Here is a 25,043-nt window from a genome sequence, read left to right on the forward strand (position 1 = left end):
GTGTGTGTGTGTGTGTGTGTGTGTGTGTGTGTGTGTGTGTGTGTGTGTGTGTGTGTGTGTGTGTGTGTGTGTGTGTGTGTGTGTGTGTGTGTGTGTGTGTTCACTGTATCAAACACAAGGATGCGTCTGAGTGCACTTTCTTCGCAGCCCACAGCTTATCAGGCAGTAGGTTAATATCCGGGAGCAGCTTTGGGCTGGATTTGATGAGTCTTGGGTTTTACCAGTGTGTTCTACTGGGAGAGTGAGGCTGAACTGCTGCTGAATGGCTTAATGTGAGGTTGGTCAGGAGTCAAGCTCTCCCACTCAGATCTCTCAAGCTCATGTGTACTCAGGTTCAGCATTCACTCTGCTAGTGTAAATATATATATGTGTAGTGAAGAACTGTTGGACACTGTTTATTGAGCAGCCAGATAGAGCCAATATTTGGATGTATGATTAAGTACAATATTCCACCACTGTGATATATATATTACATATGATGTCATTAATGTATTCATTGATGCATATTGTGATGTTTAATTTGAAAAAAAAAAAATTGTATTTGAAAGAATCAAGAGGGAAATGCTGCATGCTTAAATTGTTATAATTTTTTCCATTTGGAGATGAAGACATCTCAGGAAGAAATAAAGAAAATATGTCAGATGATAAAATGTGAAGAGATCTAAAACACTGTTTTTCAAAAGAAATGAATTCACAGCACAAAAGTCTATCAAATTAAATTGTCCATTATACCTTTCAGCTTAACACAATGTGTTTGAGATATAACTGGCAATAAATGTCAATATCACAAATATAAATCTGTCTTTGTTTTTCCGTGGCAGTTATTACTTCTTATAGACAGATTATGTTCCATCACGTCCCTGTAATTCAATAACAAATATAACAATGAAAACATCCGTGCAGCAATGTTTCAAAGCAAATCATTAATTCTCCAAAGTATCTCCATATAATATGTTTTAAGTTTATGATATCATCTTTCTTATTGGGCTGATTTGCTGTGTCCTTCTCAGTAATCAGAGCAGATAGCATGGACGACTTCTGAGGCTTTATTAGTTTATTTTTTCTTTTGATAACCACCGTACAGTGCCTCTGCAGCCTGGCTTGTTCTGTGTCATTGAAACAAAGTGGTGTTGCTGAATATTTGGGTTTCAAAGGAGCAGGAGATGAAACCAAATGATAGGAAGCAATTTGCAATTTTCCAGCTTCCAGCTCATAATTGGTTTCCAATGTACTCAAGGCGGAGATGCTCTGATGTTAATAAGAAATGCATGTACATGGTGGTGTGTGTGAAATCAGATAGGATTAAAGAGGGATGCGATTACTCTGATGCATCTTCATGTGTGCTTCATGTATGGTTTCTGTAAAAGGAGTGTTCCACCGCTTGTACAAAAGATTATCTAAAATGAAAGCATGTTCTTTAATCATCTACAACATTGGCTGCATCTGTCATTGTGACTAAAAAAAACAACAGTTTTTACCTAAATCTCTAACACATATTCAGTCTTGTTCTCTTTACATTTCCTCTTCCCTAAAATGGTGTCAATGATGTTATTTCAAAAACCAACTGTCAATGTATATATGGGCATGATGTGACAGAAGATTCTGATTAAAGGATATATTGCTCATCATATTGATTCTATTTGTTAAAATATCATTTTAAAATTGTCATATTATAATTTAAAAAACATGAACAACAATGCTTTATTTTGTTTGTTATATTTTGTGTGTTTCTATTTTTGTAAATAAGATAATTTCACTGAAAATGAACACTTTTTGACTGCAGATAGTTTCCCAGACGTGCTCTTATTGTTGTGAAATCATTTCTCGCCTCATTTACCTGATTGGATTAATTCAAACGGATGATTTATGATGATAAATGTGAAGAAAGGGAGCGGTGATGCGACAGCACTGCCACAACAGGTGCTGTTATCTTGACTAGCTGTTAAATTGAGTGTTATGAAGTGCAGGGGTCTAATCTTTGGTCCCTGGAACGAGAAAGAATCACCCACTCAGGCTTGTATTGATGACTCTGCAAACAATCGGTGGAAGTGTATATACGAGACCCCAGAAGTGGAACTGTAGTTACACTCTGGCCTCAAAGTTGATGGATCAACTCAAAGTATTTGTTGGCATGGCTATGTTCTTAAGCCAAATGGCTACCAGTCGCGTAATTACATCCGTCAGCAACTCTGCTCGATATCAGCCCACTGTAAGTCCCGGGAGGAAATAGAGCCGCTCGCTATTCATCCTCCCAGTGAAGGGGGGAGCTCATGGAGGGCAAGAGGGCAGCACTGACAGAACATGTTATCTTGTTCCTATTATTCACCCCACACTGTTCTTTCACTTTGATGCATGCTGTAACAATGCATTCCCATCACTGTAACACATTTGACTGGAAGCACTTTATTTTAAGGAAGCGTTGACAAATATTAAAATATAGACAGTGGCTGGTTTTCAGGCAACAATGTGAATGTGATGAACTTTGATTCTATTCTGTGTAGGTGTTTAATCAATGGCGCTTTTTGATGAAAATGATTAATCAAAGTGAACGCTCTTGTCACACTGTGATTGGATACTTCATACTATACTTAATGTCACAGTTCAATATAAAAACACTGCATACCAGCCCACGTCCAATAGATCCCTTAAATTCAATCAAGCTGCATGGAGTTAAATGCACTCAGAGATTTCTGTCCACTGAATGTGCCAGATTGTTTTCGTCATGATCAGAAAAAATCCTTTGCTCAAATTTGCCCGAAAATTGAATGTGTTCCTTTTTAGCCCAGGCCCCACGACGACCCTTTGCAGAGGTACAAAAAGAAAAGGTGCATATAGCTAGTTTTAGGTAAAATTACGTGTGAAAAAATAAATAAATAATAAATCAGAAATATCGTTGTTAGTACAAACGGAGATATAATTTCAACTGCGTCTGCCGGAGCTTGAGAAATGACACTGCCCCATTTTTCAGCAACTCTGATGTTCCTGAACCGTCTTTAAATAGCCAAGTTCTTTTTTTGGGCGGGTTCAATTGTGGAAAATTGACCGGAGGATCCACGCTTCGTATACAGAAATTCTCTTAATGCATTTTTATATTCATCAGGAGACAATAGTGTCATTGTCAGCCATTGAGCAGCAGTCTAGCTGGAGAGCACACTGTCACTTCTGTTCCCAGATCCTGAATGAGAAAATACTACATGATAACAGGTTCCGGGGCAACTGTAAATTAGATTTCAAAAAGAGTGAATGACATTTCCCTTCGCAGTGCAAATGATTTATAAATCAAAGACGGGCCTCTGAGCACTGTGAAATGAGCTTTTTCTGCACTGTGGTAAAATAACTCACCTGACAACCATGGGACGTTCCTCTTACCAAGGAGAATTCACATAGCAAGCCTCTTAAGATTAAAATGGTATTAAAGCGTCACTGAAGAGTTTAAAAGTATATGCCGGGTCTGCTCAGAGCAAACGGTAATGGTGCTGTATAATCAGGCGTGGGCACAGAAGGAGAGCCACTACATTTGATTGTCGGCGTCTAGCGGCTGATACGATAGCATCAGCAGGTAGCATTCATTTCTAATGACAGACGAGTGAACTGACGGTTCACACTCTAAATTTCTTTCTGCCCCTTTTTCCCCCTATCCTGTTGAACATCACAATCGTTTCTTTCTCGGTGCTTCACAGGTGATGAATAGCTTCTGGGCTTTACTGGCACTCTCCACCTACATAGCAGTCGTTTAGTGACGGAAAGTGGATGAAATATTAACGTTTTAATGTGTCGTTAGTAGATTCAGTTTCCAATGCTCAGTCTGAACCTGCTCATTATTTTAGGCTTTAACATAGATGGAGCTGTTCTAGTGTTAATGACCTCTGAAAGTACTTTTCAGTGCAGTTTGGGTGTAACCAGGTGTCTGTGGGTCTAAAGTAGCTCTGCCTCAAAACAACTGTTCACCAACAATTCATCTGACCATGGCTCGTTTTAAAACCCAGCCCCCCTAAGTGCACTCAGATGGACAGAAGTGCATCTACTGTTTAAACAATATGGACAAGAATATGACAACATCATCAGTCTGAAACTATGTGCTACTTTGCAGGAGTACGTGTAAGAAAGGACCTTTAGACCTAGAGCTTTATTTGAGAGGAGACTCTGCTATATCTGAGTCTGTGGTGTCAAATGTGTGGGAGAGACAGTGATTTAAAAAGATCCCTCTCTCTGTTTCCTCCTGATTTGCCAGGCTCGGTTACCATTGGACTCAATGGGGCAGTTTGATGGAACATCAACACACTGTGAATGACCGAGGAGGTCATCTTTTGTGAGAGAATAGATTTTTAAGTGCTTAGAGACGCCTGAAAGCGATGCACAGTGGCATTATAAAAAAAGAAGGTAATGGATTTTTTTTTTTTACTGGCACAGTGACTCATTACAAACTTTGGAATATTGTTTTTAAAATAGTATATCAATGTAATGAAAATACTGCTTGCCTCTGCTTCTTTCCACTGTGTGCTGCAGCATCAGACTACACCAAGGTTAACAGATCCCCCCCCCCCCCCCCCCACAGCTGAAGCAGAATCCAGTTTCCTGAAGGTTCATCCATTTTGTGATATAGTGCCTTCACCTTTAATATTGCCTCTGGCAGGCCCCAGGACAGCCTCTTCTCGGAGGCCAGAGGAGCCGAGCTGGGCAATCAGCTTCTCCAAAATACGATAATGAACAAGCCTCGGATGGATTTTCCTTTTGTGTTGAATTGTTATTGAGCCAATTTATTGTTCTAAATGCTTCTGCCCTCATATTAAACAAGGTTAAATATCCACAAGAGCATCTGGCGTTTCCTGCAGTAGCTCATCAACTGAATTGTTCATGTACAGACACAAAACTTCTCATATTCTTTGTTACACATTCTGAAGACAATACTTTCTACTCCAACAGATTGAACAAAAATAGAAAAGACGAGTTTACTTCATCCAAACAATAACATTTCGATTATATTTCTTCTTCTTTTGAAGTTATATCAGTTCCATTGTTATGCTGCTCTGCCCATTCAGCACTTTTTCCACTGTCCATTACTTTGTTTGACTAACAGTTTGCAAATGGTTTCATTTCTTCAAAACTGCCACAGCTACACTTTCGAGCTCTGCTTCATGCTTCTTTCAACCACCTGGAACATGGTTCCTCAGACAGTTTGAAAATCAATGGAGGGTTTCAGCTGCAGGTGAACAGAGAGAGAGAGATCGTCGAGATCGTCACAGATCTACTTTTTTAATAATGTGCTTTATCTCTATCGAGTCACAGAGAATTCCCAGAACTGCATTAAACAATATCCAAAACTTTACACTTTGAACAAAACGACTCAAATCTGCGGTTTTAGTTTATTAGCCTACGTTGTCTTTTTCATAATTTAAGTTGAATGTGAATTGTGTATATACTGCAGCTTTTCCATATTGCTCATCACTTCTCTGCTGTCCTATTCCCCTGGAAAGCAAAACAGTATTAAAAATAATGTCAGGGTTTCACCGTCAAAAGAAATTTCCCCTAATGTCTCTTTTAACCCTTTCAAAGCCGAACACAGTAAAGCAGGAGGATCAGCCGAGAGAACAGGAACTCCCACCTTTCTTCCTCTGCTCATTTCTTTTATTTTCTCCACAAAATTATAATTAGAATAACACTTTTACATTTAGCAGGGAATACTGTGGAAGCTACAGATTTTCATGATGCTAACTCTTTATTTGTTCAAATGCTCAGCTGCTAATTTTTTTGATCGTGACATAATGAACCCCAAAAACAAGAAATATATTTATTACACTGTCTCTCGTGTTTTGTCCTAATTGTTGTATAATCCGTATCTCATAAAGTGTGTTAACATAATAAGTAACGTCCTTGTGTGCATTGGTTACACAAACATCAGAAAATATTAGAGAGAAACTCTTCTTCAGAGAATATTTTTTACTCTACGTTTAATGAGTATTCAAATCGTCCCTCATGACATTTCCCTCATGACAAAGGGCGCAGTATGCAACCATCATTTCCAACATTTGCATAATCTCCCTGTCGTCTCTGTGCTGCTGTCTTTGCCCTCCTCCTTCTCCTCTGCTTCAACTGTCATTTAAGGGGAAAAAATAAAAGATACATTACAATTTCAAAGTATCTACCCAAATAATCTCAGAGGAGGGTTAGTGTCCACATTTGGGGAAAAGTTAGGCAAACCAAGAGACCTCTAAAAATGGTTGTATAGATATTTAGAGTTTCATTTTATATGCCTGCCTGAAATAAATTCTTAATGCTTTCATTCCCAAAGAATGTCACCACCTGACGCAATAGAATCCACAAATTAGACCATAAAAAAAAACGAGTGCACAATTCCCACTGAGAGAAAATTGCACTACCTTTCATGAGGTGAGGATCAAGTGACATGGTGTGTCCACCTCCATTGCTGCAGAGGCCTGCTCTCTAATAAGGAGACTGGAGGAACAAACAGAAATAAATCTCCAGAGGGAGAGCAGAGCACCGTGCATCGAGGCAGGTCTTGCATTTCAAAGGGTGACAACATCACAGTGAAAAACAGTTTCATCTTTCTTCTGTCGTGATCATCTTCCATAATGACGCTCCAGCCTTAATCTCAAGGGGCAGCTTGATAGATGTTACCCGATGGGGGAAAACCCCCGGTGAAAAGAGCTCTGCGCCCCAAAGATGGAACGCTTCAGAAACAATCCTCAGCAGCTGCAGACAAAAGTGATGACCTTCGTATTGCCATTTGACAAAAAAGTCCCGATGATGACACTCCTCCACATGCTCATTCTCGGGGGGGGCAAACACATCCAAGAGACCTATGTAAACAGGTTCTGTATGTGAAGCTCATATGGTCTAACATTAAATATTTATGCCTCTTTTTTTCCCCTGCTCTGAAATGGAAATACTGAGAATTCTTCTACAGCATCTTCTTTGTCCCTCTTCTTTTAAACCAATAGGCAAATGCTTTCAAGAATGCAGAATGATTAAACTGTTTTCTGTAACGTCTCATTTACTAATTGTTTTGAATCATCTTGATATTGCTAGAACTTTGAAATAATGCAGATATCCAGTGCTAAAATTATCATGATTTCTAAAAGGTTATTATCGTAGTTTGGCTTCTTTAGTGTAATGGCTTTCAGAATGGCAATGTTGGTTGGTTGGTCAGTTTTCTGGCTGGTTGGTCGGTCGGTTGGATTGTTGGTTAATTGGTTGGATGGTCGACCTGTTGATTGGTTGCACCACCAGCAGGTTCAAATGTTACATCAAATGTTCAGCCTACGTTTTAACAACAGAACGATGTATGATGACGTCCATGCATCGCAGCATTCTTATCATCCAGATTTGTAAAAGAGATCTTACAGTTGGGTTGAGGAGCCTCATGCATGTTTTAAGAAAACCGGCTGTAGATGAGGTGTGAAAAGTTCACAGCTGAGAGTGAATGATTCAACATTCCTGCTCTTATTCGACTCTGGCAGAAGAATAAAATATCCAACTGCTGCTACTGCAGAAGACCCTTAGTCAGAAACACCGTCTGCAATTTCACGACAGACAAGAACATATTGTATTTGTTTCAGGTTCGAACGTTCTTGGATGCTTCAGGTTTGTTGTGTTCAGAGAATACAAAACCTGTTCATATTTTAATAGCATTGTCTATTAAGGACATTCTAACTGTTCTTGAACTTACTCGAGATTTAAGGTACAAGACATAGAATCATCTAGGGAGCATATACCCCCCCGCCCCCTTAGTGGTCTCAATTGGTCTTACCCATTTCAGCTCGAGCTCACGCTTGCTTTCACAGAAACACTTATTCCGCAGCCTTAAGACTGATTCCGCTCCACGGTGCTGACACCCGAGTCCAGCCAGTGTGGGATCAAATGCTCTGTGAGTTTCCAGTTTCATTCTCGTTCCACACGATAGCTCAGTAAGCTGGGATCAAATGATATCAGATTCTCTCGCCAGCAGGCACTTGAACACCTATACCAGCCCCCACATGCCCCCAAACCACGAACACACCCACTGGTACTTTCTAAAAGTGTTAAATATAAAATAAAAACTTATTCTATAACTAAGGGCCTTTTTAAAAATATAATAAATGTATTTCATTATATTGCTATCTGCAAGGCAGCACGTGTACCTACAGTTATACAACATGCTTATTTAATGTCCAGACTACTTTTGATATTTAAATTAGTCTGTCATTTTTACTGATTACGGACAATTATTTACATGTGTCCTCCAATGAGCCTTCAACAGAAACATTAAGCTGCAGGATTCTGTGAGGAAACAGCTAAATATTGAGTTTGAGACAAGCTGTGGACTAAACTAGAAATATGACTGCATTTAATATCAACAAGCAAGACCTTAATTAATAAAACTGAGGTTCACCGACTCTAGCAGAGCAGTCATGTCAATAATTGCTGTCTTTCACAACATGAATTCAACACAAAAGAAAATAAATGGGCGACTATTTAATAGACTGGAGGTTGTATTGTATTTTTTACCGATATCACATTGCACGGCTCTGCCATGCAAAGCTTCTTGGCTGAGTGAGAACGAGGCCACTCTGACGTTAGGTGGGTGAGACTGCTGCTCTCGGCCTTTGGCTGCTTAATGTGATAGAACGCTTGGCCAGTTCTGATCCAGCCGTTATATTATGTGAACAGACAACTGTGGATCCCATTGAGCAGCCAAATACCTGTGGCTCTGCTTTCTTGACAGAGTTGTCCTCTGCGTCTCTTGCTGCGACAGAATCAATCAAAGCCTGGTTGATGGGCAGTAGGTTGGAATCTAAACAGTATTTCAGCATGTGACATGTAAATGTTTACCAGTCACATCAGACTGAAAGCAGCAGCAGCCGACATGACAGATGTTTTGTCTGGATTCTTGTTCATAATTGAAGAGCGGTGAAGACGGTGCCGTGTTTGTCTCTGAGCAGTGATTTGCTCGCGTGTTTGACAGTTTGTGTCTGAAATGTTGCCTTTTTATTGTCAGGTGGTTAAATCGAGTGACAGAGATGTTTGAGAGACAAACAAATCTTTTGTCGAAACGAAAAGTCTTTCCCTCTTTGTGCCCCCTTAAGTTTCCCGAACAGGTCCAGTAGTAAACATTACTTCTTAGAAAAGCAACTGCCAACTTTGTGTTGATATTTTCAAATCCAGCCATGATAAATGTCCATTTCTTCTGGCAGAAAGAAGACTTGAGGCATCAGTCACATATGCTCTCAAGCCATTCTACTGCACTTCTACATGTGACCAGCAAAGGATTACTTACTAAAAGCATTAATCATTTCTACAATTCTACATTTCTTTAATTAACTGTTGAAGTACTTAATGAATGTGTAAAACTAAGCCTTTTAACTGTGAAGGCCCATGGAAGCTTCGGAGAGAATTACTCAAGGACAAAAAGTCTAACTTCAGCCTGGAAGTCGCATATCAGAGACGGCAAAGTTACTTTTTGGATGTCACCTTCCCAAATGTGAAAGTTACTCCAAACTTTTTTGTCACATTGTCACTTTATTGTCTTAGTGTTGGTGCTGGTAGCATTTGATAAGAGCTGTGACGCACAAAACTGTCCTTAAGATGAATTGTCCTTGTCTAAGAATAACCAATGATACATATTACTGAAGCATAATGAAACACTTTGGATTGATTACTTTATGATCTGCTTGTGATTTGTCTGGTAATGGATATGTAATTATAATAATATAAAAACATTTAAATAGGGTTTTGGATGTCGATTGCAATGGTCACAGTCAAAGCTTCGAGGCATTCGACCAGACCTCATACTTTAAATATGCTTTTTGGACAATCATCACAAATGGAAGCGTTAGAGGATGTAAAGTACATGTGGATGTACATATCAAGTTATGAAGGGACCTAAGATCATCACTCTTATGGTTGCCTTGTTTGTTTGCTCTTTTGGATACATGTTGTATATACTATATTATACTGTATTATATATATTAAACCTCACTGCTACTAGTTACCATCTCTCATAATGATGTTTAATCCTTTTATTACAAAGGTTTTGTGGTTGTATTGATGCAGAAATGTTGTAAATGGTTTTTTTTCTGCAGAAATTTGCTAATTGATCATCTAAATAGGCATTGTTACAACTCAGATATATGAAACACGTCATTAGAAAACGATTTCAGATAATGTCTGACAGACCGTAATTAAAGAAAATTAGATTATTAATTTCAACAAATAGCTGTCTAGCTTTTGTTTGGGAACTCTTTTTTGGGAGTGTAACAAGTGAGGTCCCCTAAACAGAATTAATCCCAGCAGGGCCGGGTCTAGACAGGCATGTATGAGGGGGCAGCCACAAATCTTGAGGGGGCATTGTGCTTTATTATATTATTATTATTATAAATTGGGATTTAGTTTGAGGGGGCACAACATTTATTTGAGGGGGCCAGGCCCCCTCTTGCCCCTGCCTAGACCCGGCCCTGAATCCCAGCACAAGACCATCATACTAGTAATACATGAGCCTCACCTAATGTACCAAGCATGTTGGAATTCGCCTTATAAAACCTCTGTAATTAAGGTGTGACCTCGGGAGGCCCACTGGGCTGTGACATGATATCACTAAAGGAGTAAAACCCCTCAGAAGGAATAAAGTCTCTGCAGCTGGAAATTGAAGTTTGCAGGGCTCGAAGCATTCATAACTCAGTGTAGGTTCAATGTAATGAAAGGCTGAGTTTGGATCAAAATAAGTTGGGGTTCACTTCAGGGGTTCTCCACCTGACTCCAAGTGAGCAAAACAAAACAGCAGATACAAAAACATCCACAGTGTAGTTGGGTGTCTTAAAACTGCGCTATACCCTTTAGAGTTTTCTTTTGAAAAAGAAACAAAAATACATGTATTTATCATAAAAATGCTAAGTATGCGTATCTACCCTGAAGGCATAACATAACCTTTGAATAGGTTTCCTCTGTCATATAAAGCTTTTTGTTGTTGTTGTTTTTGAAATTCCAGAGTTGTTTAAACTATCTTCTGCTGTTCTTTAGTACATAAAGGCCATCAACTTCCAACATCTCACAGATAATAACCTTTATATAAAACTTTATTGCAATGCCAAATGGAGAGAGGTTTATACACAATGAAATAAGGATTCACACTTAGTTTAACCAAGTTGTCTTCACCATAGCTGATAGAAATTCTACCTGTAATGAATCTGGCGTAAATCATGTTCAGAAATGAGATAGTGTTGAAGATTCATTCACATTATATGCAGCAAATGGCAGTGAATAATCATGTTGACTTACAAGTGACAGTGAAAAGAAAAAATAGCAGATAAAAAAAAATATATATAAAAAAAAACTCGAATCTTTTAGGAGAGTGTTACATATTATATCCTTAAAACAGTTACACCACAATTTGTAGGGGATTGATTTCTCTACAATCTCTACATGACTTTTTATGGTAATTAGGAATTCGGAACTGATGGGTTTTCAAAGGCTCATATTAAGAATATTTGAATAATACATGGAAGTTTAGGCTTCATTTCATAAATATAGAGAAAATACTAAAAGATTATTTTCAAAATAAATGAGCAAAAGCTCAAATCATGCTGGAGCTGTCGTGTTTGGTTCTGAATCCCCTTTATATGTATTGTTAGGCAAATAGGCAGCTGAGCTGGACTGACTGCAGGGCTCGGCAGGAGTAATCTGCTGCTGGTGCTGCTGGAGGATGACTGATGACGGGCAGCAGCTTAGAGCTGGTGGAGAGAAAGGGACGCAGTGGCACAGCGAGTACTGGAAATGTCGGTAGTGATTACATTCTGCTTCAGAAGGGGTCAGGGGTCAGAGTGAGCATGTGCCAGCAGCTTCCTGCACCGAAGTGACTGTACGATAACATCTTCTTATGTTGCTCCGGGCTAGCTCTGCAGCATCCCTCTCACACTGTCAGGTCTTCTCAGCATGAGAATCCAATTCAATTCCATCATTGCATCCACTGAATGCACCTGTGCAGCAGATATTTCCCACAGCTAAGGTAAGCTTTCTGTCAAGTTTGGTTTCAGGCTACAAATTTAGGTTTCAGTATAAGTCAAAACCAAGAGTCTGTGTTTTATAAAAACATAAACTGTAAACATTTGCAGGTCTTTTCCAAAAAATAGCTTTTACTCTTGGATGCACCATGAAGTGGATGTGTCACATTTCTTTTGAAGCCTGCTGAAAATAAATATTTGAAGCTCCAGTAAGAACTTTTCGAAGAAGATTGTTTTGCTGTTGAGTTCAAACATTAACAAACCCTCCACTAGAAGCTCCCCACCACAAAGTCATGGACCCGCAGCAAGGCATTAACACAATGTCAGAATCTGGACTATCTTCACAGTGTGGAGTTTGATACGCTACTAAAGATGAAGCAAAGCAAACAGTGTATATTAAATGTCATCAAACAAACATGGTGGAGGTTGGAAAACTAGGAAGGATGGTTGTTCAGAATGATTTTACTAAACTGCTGCGAATAGAAGACAGTAGGTTTGTGTCTAAGCTGACGACAAAGGCAACGTTACCTGGAACATCATTTTGAATTATGCATACAACCAAATCCACTGTGCAAGCAAACATCTGTTATTAGGGCCTTGTGACACATGTTGGATGGAGAGATACCATGATAAAGCAAGACCACAAACAACAAGACCACAAACTGCAACTAGAGCTGCTGCTGCAAAGCAAATATTCAGAGAAGGCAAAACTAGTTTCCCATAGCGAGCACATTAGCTCCCGACAGGGATACTCACAACTTCACGTCCACTACAGCTAACACAACACCCACAAAACCGCTAAGCATATGATAAAGTATTGCAACTGTCTGTTGGTAAGTACTAAAGTGGTTGTTTTGTTACTAACTGGACAGGAGTAGTTATCGCACTGTTAAGCAGGAGAGACTAAACAAAAAATTTGTGTGTTTGCAAAACTGTTGTTGCCTCCATCAAGCAAAAACAACAATCTCTGCAGTCGTTTCCCTGCCTCTCGATTCTCAAAGGTCTCTCCACCGTTGTCTCATCATAGCTTTTCTTTTGATTTTGATCCTCTGACCCTCTTTGGCTGTTCTTCTGCCATCTCTCCCTCATGACACCGTGTTTATGTTGTGTAGTGCCACTGGTATACACTGCTGGAGGCTGCTTCCCCTGTTAATCATTTAATTATCACAATCTGCTGGCACGTGTCAGATTTACAGTGTCTCCCTTCCTTTCCCACACCCCCCCTTCCTTTCTCTTTATGCTTCACGCTGCCGGTGTAGTGTTGTCTGCCTTGGTGCAGGCCAATTTGTTTACTTCCCTTTTCCAGAGTCGGGGCTGTTTGTTTCTTTTAGCACACACACACACAGAAGGGACATCTAGCGGACCGTGAGGAGATACTCACTGAATTTGACGGTAAGTGTATTGGATTATAATAGCTTACTCTACCTCCAACACACCCAAAAGCTTGTCCACTCACAGGGAAACACTTTGGGTGTGTTTCTCAGCACACAGAATGAGATTCACATTGTGAGAAACACTTTCACGTCCGTCTGAACAAACACGGATCCATGAAGACACGTTGGAGGAAAGACTCACCGTCCTCTCGAGACTTTTGAATGAACGCGTCGACACCGCTTTCTCCGTAGTTTCCCTCTGAAGCCACAGTGGAGACGTAGTTCCAGGCCATGGCCTTGACGATGTCCACCATGGCCTGGGCCTGGTAGGTGTCCGGGGGCACCACCCGGGAGAAGAAGTCATAGCGGGTGTTGTCACTCAGTTCTGGAGCCGTGGAGGCGTAGCTCACTTGAGGGATCTAGGAGAGGAAGAAAGAGAGATGTGGTTACATGTGATGAAATGTATAAAGACGTGCGTTGTCAAAGTAAATTATATATAAAGTGGGAACGTTTGTTGCAGTTTCATGTAGAAAAACCTGATTACAACACCGAACATCTCCTGAAATCCCTCCTCTGCTCTCCAGTGGTTTTCATCAACTACATTTGTCTGTTGCTTTAAATTGTTCCTATGATCACAGATTTACCTTCTGAGAAGTATTTCCCACACCAGTCAAGCAACACTAATGTTTTCATGTATTCACACTTACCCAATATGGTAGAATTAGAAAACAATAAATATAATATATAAAGGTATTGTCTTTCTCAGATTTGAATGGGAGAGGAATACAATAAGATCAAATTTTATGGAAGAGGTTGAAAGAAACTTATTGACCTGATGGAAACTGACACATAATCTTCAGAGAACAATTCAAGAAAATAACAGTACACAGTGTTGGGGAAGAGGCCCCAGTAATCTGAGTTTTCAACAATGGTCATAAAGCGTGAGACTAGCCCAGGGAAACCCCTCACATCAAAAAAAACCACATGGAGATAAGATCGCCATGTGAGAGCAAATCACTTCCTGGGTCCCCCACTGTAAACCGCTCCCTGAGACTTGACTTCTGACCTTTCAATTGGCCGAAGACCAAACTGACCCCTGACCCCTCCTCCAAGGAGGCCGGCCTCCTCCCAGGGGTACAAAACCCCTGGACTCACAGAAACCTCCCTCTTTCCTCCGATGCTGACGTTCCCACCAGGCCCTTTCGGGTCTGACCAGAGGTTCCAGCAAGCTTAAGGAGGGAACTACTTTTCTCTTAACTGCTCTTTTTCACTCCAGCACAGAGGTCCCCACCAGGCCCTCCGGGTCTGACCAGAGGTTCCCGTTGCTTAAGGAGGCAATAAGATGTTTGTTTCAATTCATTTCATTCATTTATTCTTTTATCTTAGTCGACGTTTTTTTTTTGAAAAGGACTTTTCCTGTTTTAACTTGGAAAGACCGAACAGGAAATTGCTCGCTGGACGATCTCAGACTGTTTCATTTTCCCCACGGACTTTACTTTTGTTTTTCCAACGATCTACAAACGGCTTCAAACCAGCCGTCCCCTGCAGAAGCGCGAGATTCATTCCGCTGAGGAGCACGAGCTTCACATCACTGAAGAAGAAGGACGACGTTCATCCCGTCACGGAGCACGAGAAAATCCGCTCCTTGTCCGGTCCAGCGGCCGAGCTCCGGAGCTCCGCTCGTGAGAGAGACCACGTGATTCACTGGCCCCCGACACATTCGCGCCGAGGCGCAGGCACACCGCAAGGGTTGTACAGTAAGAGGCTATTTTGTCTGGGCAGATGTTAGTTTTAATACGTAGCGTTTGTTTTAAAACTTGAGTGTATTTTTGTTGGTGGAACCTCCGTGTTTCATTGTTTTAGCCGGCTACTCCGAGCCGCTACTTCCGGTTTCCGGTTTGATGGCAATGTTTTGTGTTACAGTGAATAGGGCCGCGGGAAGCGCCTCCGCCCGCACTGTTAACGTCTGTGTGAGTCTGCAGTGATTTCACCGATCAGAACCTCGGCCCACAACGTTCGCTTGAGGGCTGAGGGGTGAACCACTGTTAACTCATCTCAGGCGTATTTTTAAGAGTTTGTTCTCTCCTCGCATGTTTCTCTCTCTCTCTCTCCTTCTGAACCGACCTATACATCCGTTCCGATCTGTATTTAGAATACAGTTCATGTAACATAGTTAAATCTATATTTAAAGGGCCTGAACGCATCTGGCCGCCATTTTGAAGCCAAAGCTTAACTAGAACAAAGAATCCTTTGTTCCACCTCCTCCTTTGTGTCTCACACGTGGTCCGGCGGCCATTGGAGGTTATTCATCTCTTGACCCGCCCTCAATTCTGGCTCTAAATTCATAACGAACCCGCCATTTTGTTTTGTAGTTTTAAGCCTAACATTGTCGGCCTCCATCTTAGATGTGACGTCACTACGTGACTGCGTCATCGCCACGCCCCCTTCTTTTTCTCTCTCTCTCTCTCGCTCTCTCTCACACACACACACACCCACACACCCACACACACACACCCACACAGACACATTGATACATTGACACAGACAGATACACACACACAGATACACATAGATGAATACATGTGTTTTCTAAATGGTGATAAGTTGCTGCTGTTGTTATCTTTGAAATATCGGAGTTTGTTAAAATGATGAATCATTAAATAACACTAACTTTATTTCACATGCACACACAGATACACACACACAGAGACACTTTGACACAGGCACACACACACACCGAGACAGACATACATAGGTAGACCGCAGGTTTTTACCTGTATTTTCTGAATTGTGATAAGTGCTGCTGCTGTGTTTATCTTTGAAATATCGGAGCTTGTTAAAATGATGAATCATTGAATAACATTTTAACTTTATTTCCCCTTTTTAATAAATGCTTTTGTAATTAAAGTATCTGTAGTCTGTGATTATTTGTGCATAAGTGTGTGAATACAGCTGGATTATGATTGCCTGTGCTCGAACTTCAAAGCCTTCATCGTTATTAAATAATCATTAATATTAAAATATTGAGATTGTTAATTTGACATTTATCATTATGAGACTGATAATTATAGTTTGACTCGTTGGTCCCTGGAAACCAGGGTGGTGCCCCTCTACGATAAGTTATGGACTTATCATTTTTAATAAATAATATTTTATTATTTTAATAATCATATTTCATGATTATTAATAATTAGCCAACGTCAAGTCTACCTAGTATTGCACAACAACAGTAACTCTGAACCTTTAAAAAACATTGAGGTTGACAAAAAAACGGCTCAAGTTGATGAGTCCAGTTCTCATCCCTCTGTTTGCTCTTGTGCCCGGCTCCTCCGAAAGGTTTAAATCCCTCTGTTTCCCGACACAAGTGTCACAGAAGCCGCTTCTGGGATAAAATTCTGAGCTGCTAATCTGAACTTTTGCTTTCTCAAGTTATTTCAGATTTATGACTGCCGTTAGCGTCTGTGATCCCCCACTCTACAGCTTCCGTGCTGCACAGTTGGGAACTTAACTGACCAGATTTTACGATATTCAATAATGTGTTTCGGGGGTTTTACTTCAAATATGGACACATATTTTATGCCGATGCAAGTTTTTTATTTTGTCCTGTTCCCGAAGAGTTGATGAATAAAGGCAGTAGAAGTGGAGGCAGATGCTGCTTTGATATAATGATATATAGTTTGACAGCATTTCAGTCATTTTGTAGCATTTTGAGATATGTTCACCCCATTTGTATTGCATCAAATGACAGAAAACACTGTTGAGAAAAATATATTTGACGTCTCTCATCCATTTTCATGGAGTAAGTGGGATTTACAACTTATACAGCAGCTTTAATGTCGTCCCTCTTTACAGTCAATGCTCTCAACACAATTTGCTATAGCGGGTGACTATATCTATAACTTGCTGTAATTTGTTCCAGAAATTACTTTAATAAAAGGCTAATGGAATAAATAACCATGTTTTTCTCAGGATAAATTCAAAGACCAAAATAGTCGGCTTGTGCTGTGACGTCTCGTAATGACTGACGTGCGAATGAGATGTTACTCATCCTTTCCGAATGCTGTTTGTCATGGCACCTCAGCTTGCCCCGGGGGGATTTTTACAAATGCTGTCGTCTTTGAGGAATCCACGCTGAGATGAAGGGACGTGTGGACGGACGGATAAACTGGATATGACACCGGAAAACATTTTGAAACCTGCACTATGTTGCAACAACATTAATTTGTTGCAGCTTAGAAGATGAAGCCTTTTATCCATCTATTTTTTATTTATTTTTTTTATCTTCCTACATTTCAACATAGGAATGGAGCGTTTCCAGGGAAATCCAGGTTACCTACCAACCCATTTACCGTACTTGCATCGCTCTGCATCAAAGTAAACTTTATCTAACAGCAGTCCTACTTTCCCAATATTTGCTCCAGTACCTGCAGACAGGCTGCTGGGGGGGAGAGATATCATCCTCTCCTTGCTCCCTCACCTCCCAGTGGAGGCTTTTGATGTGGTCAGCTGTAGCCCTGCACTCATCCTGCCTCTGCTGTGCTCCCTGCTCCTCTCCTCTCCTCACCACAGCCTGTGTGAGGAGCACAGCTGTTCAGTCGGTACCAATGACCTACAGCTCCTCACCACTCCTAACCTCACACCGGCTTTGTGTTTTCAGGAGCTGCTCCGTGAAGCCGGAACAGAGGATTGCAAGTGCAGAATTTGTAATGTACCTGATGTAATAATATCCGGTGTTCGAAACTCCCTGTGCATCGACGGTGCTCCGGTGCAGGCTCGGCTTTATAGGTGGTGATTTGAAATGCTACAAACATGCCGATCAGAGGCTGCCTTGTTAACTTGATTTCCTTTCAAAGGAGAGAAGAGGCAGGAAAGGGAAAACCTGTGTGTGTGTGTGGAAATGGACGACGTGCACGCTGCATGTCAGAACCTGGACCGACGGCTTTTCAGTTGTCCCCACCCGTCACACTGGGCTGTCTCCACACGGTCTCTCTTTGTGTTAGTTGGCTTGTTTTGAGCTGTAGTTGCTTGTGCAAATTGCATTGATTCATCAAACTGTGAGCACAGACCGACATCAGCGTTGGAGGCAGACATGTTTCCAGCTCGTCTTCCTCTGGGATTCTCTCGGAGACGCAGACCTTGACAGGATCTGAATCTGGATCCTGCAAAACCGGTGGAGCTGGCTTATCGTTCTCACACTTGGCAGTAATAGCCGACTAATGCCCACCTGATCCCCCAAGCTGCCACACTGTGTCTGCTCTGACGCTGGGTTGAACTTTTCTTTCGTACATCAGTTTCTTTCTCCCTATTTGAAGCCAGTTTTCTTCTCACACTTCTTTGACGTCACAGGGACGATGGGGGATCAAGCAAACTGAATTTAAAGTGTTGTGCAAAGGTGTTGGGAAGGTGTTAATGATGTCTGCTTTTAGATTAGTCTGATTGTTCTAACACACAGCAGAAGAGTGAAAATCTGCCTTTTTAGCAATTTGCACCTACAGCTCACCCAGCTCCTGCATCCGAGTGATAGACGCTCTTGTTTGGTTATTTTTGCAAATACTCTCTGTTTTTAAGAATAGAATACAAGCTGATAACACGAGTATAAGTGTGGAAGAGCACAAAGATGGTGAATAACTACAAAAATAAAGGAGAAGATGGCAGCTATGAAAAGACATACCAAATGTACAAAGAAAAGTCAGAGCAACCAGTATCCATGTGAATTAGAAGTTCTGATAAGTATTGACGATAATAACAATAAAAAAAAAAATCATGTTAGTCATTTTCTATCTGTGCAGCTTTATTAGATGTCAGATTTTTTTAAGTACTGTGAGAATGTTTCAATCACCAAAGATGTGATTTAAATCACAATAAACAAAGTTAAAGATGAAACTGACTGATAGTATTGTTATCTATTATCATCATCCATAGATGTTTTGGTAATGTGGTTATTTTTGGCCATGCTAATCGCTTAGTGAACTTCTGATATGATTTTATGTCTTTTTGCACAGTACGAATATCCATATAAATATTTCCGTCCCTTGTTCGAATTTCTACAGTTTCGCTGTGGTCATGTATTGTGGGGCCACAGTCACGTGTCTCGTCCCATATCTGCCAAATAAGTCGGGGCTGCAGCGAAGGTACCCAGTGTTTTTTTGTTTGTTTTTTACCTGAGGGATTTTCACGGCTCTAACAATCACACACTTCCAGCATTCTGTCAAGAACCAAAGCAGGCAGAGCTTATCATGTTTGTGTTGGCAAGATTTCTTGCTCACTGGACTAGAGCGATAGTCTTGAACAGTTTGCTTCCTCTAATAGAACACAATCATTTCTCAGAAATTTAATTCCTCTTTGAGGGCCTCCTTCCTCCGATCCTTCCCCCAGGGGATGAAAAGAAACTGGGATTGTGAGGGTTGAGAAAGTAAAGATGTGATGTGTTGTAAAGGGGAGAATGTGTTGTGAGCTGCAAAGAGAGGATGGATATCTTGTCAGGGGTTTGATATATGAAAACTGCAGCTGATTTCAAGATGGCTCACTATACTCGCATTCTAGATCGAGCGTTGAAGATCCCTGTAGGTTGTTCGGGGGGGGGGGGGCTCCATTTTAGTGATCTGTTACCGTCTGCTCAGGCTGGGAGCTTCCTCTCCTGTGATGCAAGCGCTTTGTGACCTAATTACTTCATAGAGAGTATACCAATACAGTATGCTCCCCCACCCCCCTTTAAGTTTATAGAACTACTTTAATCTGTACCCACTCACCCCAGAACTATCTATTTAATTGCTAATGGGCTTTGGAAATCTGCTTAATTGCTGTGATGTGAGTTTCAAGCAGATTTTTGATACAGATTTAATGCTCAAATCACTTTCTTTAAATAACTTCCTTTTTATTTATTTTTTTCAATGAGCTCATTTTGCACCGCATCAATGCAGGAGTAATGATGCTCATTAGAACTGAACAGAAATATTATACATCTGCACTGTTTGCTGGGGAAGGAAAATGAAAAGCTTCGGTCGGGCTCGTTAAATGATTCCGTAAATACTTCCCGCACGTACAGTAAGTTTACTGAATATTTTTGACCTCAAATAAATATGTTTTGAATGAAGTAACTTGATGTTTAGTCTTACTGACACATGTGTAGGAGGCTGCTATTGTGGTGTTGATATTTCATCTTAGTATAAAGTATGATGAGGTAAAAGTTTGACTATATGCATACTTATACATCATTATAATACAAAATAATAGCTCTAAGTACTCAATGTTGTGTTAAAGTTAGGGAAACAAAAACGTGAAACACACCACAGAGTATAATCCTAGAAATGCTCGCTGGTGAATTATAAACTTGTGTTTTCAAGCCTTTTTTGAACAGGTGAGTTTTAACATTAGATTTAATCGAAGACTTTGTTTTGTTCAACAACGTATACATTTTACTTTCTTCTCTGAATCACGAGTGCTTGAACATAAATAGTTTTCTTGCGCCTCGTCAGTTCTAAAACTTAAAACCCATTTCCCCTACAAACAATAAAGGATAAATCTAAACTCTGCATTGATGAACAAATATTTTTCTCTAGTTGGCATTTCATCATTTGTTTGTGGTATATCTGTTCTTTTTTAAATTACTCCTCTTGTGCGTCCGTTGTGGTTTCATCAGTTTCTTCTTGCCTTTGTGATTGTCTGCAAAACCATGATTTGCTTCACCTATGTCTCATTGTGTCCCTCAGTATTTAAGTCTGTTTTCCACTTCACTCGTTCTAAACTCATGCATCCAGTCTCCAGCTTCGTTTTTTTCCCCTGCCTTAGTTGTTGGATTAACAGAGTTTGGACATGTGCAGTTTGTTTGCCTGGCAGCTTGTTCTCCAGTTTATTTCATCCGTCTGTGTGGAAGCCAGGTTCCTTTAATTAAAAGTGTCTTCACTGCACATTCTTGCCTTTGTGTGATTTTCTGCACTTGGGTCCAGAGAACATTGAACTATAACAAAGCATCTCATGGCATTTTAATTACATTTTTTTATTTTCAAAACTATAACATAATATCAGGGCTAAACAGCTTCATTGTGTGGTACACAAACAGTGAAAGTCTTATTGTGGCCTTCTGCCTGGGACGTGTGGCCTAATTTACTTTAAGACCTAATCCTTTAAATTTAAAACTAAGTTTAGGTTTATAATTCACGAGCTAACTAACTTTCTAGCTGCTGGTAAAGTTCTGCAGTTGCCATTATAGTGAAAATTACAGCCATTAGTTGTGAAATCAAGAGCTTTTGAATGGTAAATGATTTTGCAGCTGTGAACTGCAGGTGTTCTGTGCTAGAATGGAAAGCTCGACTTGCAGAGCAGCAGTGACTTAACTTCACAATCGACTCCCCGAACCCTTTCACCTCAATGTCCTTCAGGGAAACGGTTCAATTAGTCCTAATAATTGCACTGTAGCTTGGAATTCACAGAACAGTTTCACACCTGCTTTTTATGTTCAGACGGAGGCAAGTGTAGTTATGTTTGTTCTCTCCTGAGGCCCCGAGAGGCGACTGGCCCACAAACCCCGGAGCCTTCACCGTTCCATTAAGAGGGAGCTGCGGGTGGATGTAATCCAAGGTGAAGCCTTTTGTCAGCGAGTCCCCACAGTGTAGATTTCCACTCTTACTGAGTGATAAATTAAACAATTCTCCTCTTGGCATACGGATTGATCTAGCCATTGTCTTGCAGACAGTTTTTATGTGGTTTCTTATTTTCAACTACTCAACAGTTTCAGTGTTGTCATTAAGACGCATCTCTTTTGCCGAGTAAAAAAACGATTGCAATCTCTCTAGCCTGGCTTCACCCTGTGACTAGCTGCAGCACCAATCTGCTGAGTCATAGAGCACATTGAGATCTCTCCACCCATTGTTACCAAGATCAATATGAGACTCGCAAGTGAACAATGCAAACTCCACACAGACGCCTGGGCCAAGATTCAAAGTCTGATCGGCTTTTCTGTCGAGTACCGCAGGTGCTTATTTTTCTGCATTCCCTGTTTGCAAGAATCGCAAATATTTTTCCCACTAAAAGATTAACATCTTTTTGAGAGTTAGTCCCATCGAGCACTTTTGACTTTGACCTCTTTGACTGTTTGTGTGTTTGTGTGTGTGTGTGAGAGAGAGAGAGAGACGGAGAGAAAAGTGCAATCAAAATACTAAGAGACTGTTCCTGTAGAGCACGGATGCAAAAAGCACAACATGGAATTATGCACAGCTGTAACCGTCATGAGTCAGTATTCTTTATGATGCGTGATAGACATCAGTAACTGTGTTAAACACGTCATTGACACCACTTCCAGTTGCACATTTACATTGTCAGCATATTCATCAAATTCTGAGTCAAAATCAGGTCATTACCGATGATGAGACTTGAGTCTGCAGCTTCAACCCTGAGACCAAACAGCAACCTCCTCAGTGGAAGAGTCCAAACTCTCCAAAACCCCAAACTGAGCATCGGCCTAGAGCATGTTTGTCAATTTGTTTTGACAATGGCAGGGTTTGAATCCGTCCCCCGTGGTCAGACTCATACTGACTGTTTTAAAGTGTCTAAAGAAGACATCTGGTGAACACAACCTGAACTGTGGCGCAATCGCACTCGGGTGTTCCGTAATTGCAATGCACCTGCTCACAGAGATTTGGCTCCCTGTGACTTCCTCCTCTTCCCCGGAATAAAAACTCAAGCTGTAGGGTCAGCGTTTTGACACAGTGGAGGACGTCCAGCGTGCTCTGCAGATGGTGCCTGACGTGCTTGCTTGATGCCGAATGAGACTTCCTGCCAGAGTCCCGAGCGTGGCAGCCAGTGGTGCATTGCTGCACAGTGTGTTTCCACTTTGAAAGGGATGACGGCTGGATTTGACATTTTTCTTTGGTTGTTATAGCCACAGTCTCATGTGTGCAGAGGATTCAGAGGATTCAGAAAGTTTCCAGACCCCTCACTGTCTGTAATGTTACAGCAATCTGCACACACAGTGCTCCATAATTTGCAGATGTATTAAATGTGTGATAACCTTTTAGCCTCAAGGAGAGAATCCGTATGCTGAGAAAACGCAGGAACCTATAACCGTACTTTCACTAAACCGCACCATCCTGATAATACAGAACATTGTGTATCGGACAGAATTTATGCTGATAACTGTAATGTGATTATTGATCGGTAATGTGCTGACTTGAGTGCACTGTGTAAAACGTCTGGGCTGTAATCACTGATCCTGGCTGCATTACATCGAGCTGCGGCAGATTGTTATCTCACCGCACTGGTTCTGGGAGAGCTGTCATTAAACGCACTCTTTCTACGGCGCACAGGATTAGTGTAATAAAGAAAAATTATGAGTTCGAAAATTAAGTGAAATACTTTGCATTTAGATTAACATGTATTATTCTGTTAACTCCTCCAACAGTTTGAACATTCTGCTCTGCTGTTTACACTGTAATTGGGCTCAGGACAGCCACTGTGCCAGGCTAAAAATAGTCAAATCAACATAAGGGTAACTGAAGCAAGACTGAACTCCCTGCAGTCAGCAGAGTGTCTCGCTGGCAACATCATGTGTGTGGATCCCACAAATTTAGTGTTCTTAATAAAATCCAGTTGTTTATAGATTCAAGAGACTGAAAAAGCCCAAGACGCACAGAAAGTGTCAGATGTTCCTGTCAACAAATGCACTTATTGTTCTCGGAGGATGGAAGTGAAGCGGAGACATTAAAAGCCGTGTAGAAACACTTTGACTTCAGCTGCACAGCGAGCGTCCACGGACACGTCTCTCAGAGCCGGGCAGCGTCTTTCATGATGTGGACGCTTTGTGTGCATTTAAATGAATGTTAAAGAGTCTGAAATTCCTCCCTGCTCGCTACCTAGTGCACTATAATGACCCTCCATCACTGTGAATAATTAATAGTGCTGGTGTTATTCTCTATAGTACATACATTAGACAGCCAATATCTACTCTATACTATTCTCTTGGTACGAGAAGGCGGTTTAATTTAATTGCATAGATGAAGAACGTGAGTCTGTATATACTATATAGAGGAAGTGATACAATTGATGCAGTCTATGAAGCAAAAAAACAACTGTACATTGAATAAATACTTCCAAAGCTAGAAGGGCACTTTGTAGAGGGAAAACCACCATCATGTCCCAATAAATCTTAATCTCTATTGCAGAAGAATAACAGATTTAATTCATGAATTATTCCTTGGAAAATGGTTGAAATTAAAAGGGAAATATCTGTATTTACACCCCTGCCCGGATGCTTCATGTCCCTTCCTTCCTAGCTTGGTAGGAATCCAACAGAAATACACACGCAATGTGTATTTCACAATAATACTGACCACACATCACAACAGACATCTTGTTATGTTATAATGTGCATATCCACCACTGGGGGCGCAATCAAATTCCCTGACGAAACGCCCATCAAGATACAATAGTCAAGTTATTATTTGCAGGACTTTAAGTCTGAATATTGTATTTTTATTCAAATTGCTCTCTCTCAAGAATATTTACTCAGTGTTCGAATATCCTTTTCTTTCGCCGTAGGCTGACTTCCCCAAAAAAATTAAAGATGTGCATACGCTGCCCTGAGGTGCTGATGGTTCTCCACTGCAAGAATAATGAATGTTTATAGCCTTTGATAAACAAATAACCACCACCTAAATGGGGTTGTTGGTCAACCTATTATCAT

At 40.7% G+C, this 25,043-nt stretch overlaps 1 protein-coding gene across 2 annotated transcripts in view; it reads right to left on the reverse strand.

The window, feature by feature from the left end:
• LOC133005357 (metabotropic glutamate receptor 4-like) overlaps window positions 1-25,043 on the reverse strand; it is a 110,464-nt gene that overhangs the window by 32,917 nt on the left and 52,504 nt on the right. For both annotated transcript variants that reach the window (XM_061075013.1, XM_061075014.1), the window contains exon 2: window positions 13,569-13,785. In XM_061075013.1, coding sequence (XP_060930996.1) covers window positions 13,569-13,785 — 217 coding nt within the window. The remainder of the gene's footprint in view (window positions 1-13,568; window positions 13,786-25,043) is intronic.

The sequence above is a fragment of the Limanda limanda genome, chromosome 7 (genome assembly GCF_963576545.1).
Source record: "Limanda limanda chromosome 7, fLimLim1.1, whole genome shotgun sequence".
Classification (NCBI taxonomy): Eukaryota; Metazoa; Chordata; class Actinopteri; order Pleuronectiformes; family Pleuronectidae; genus Limanda; species Limanda limanda.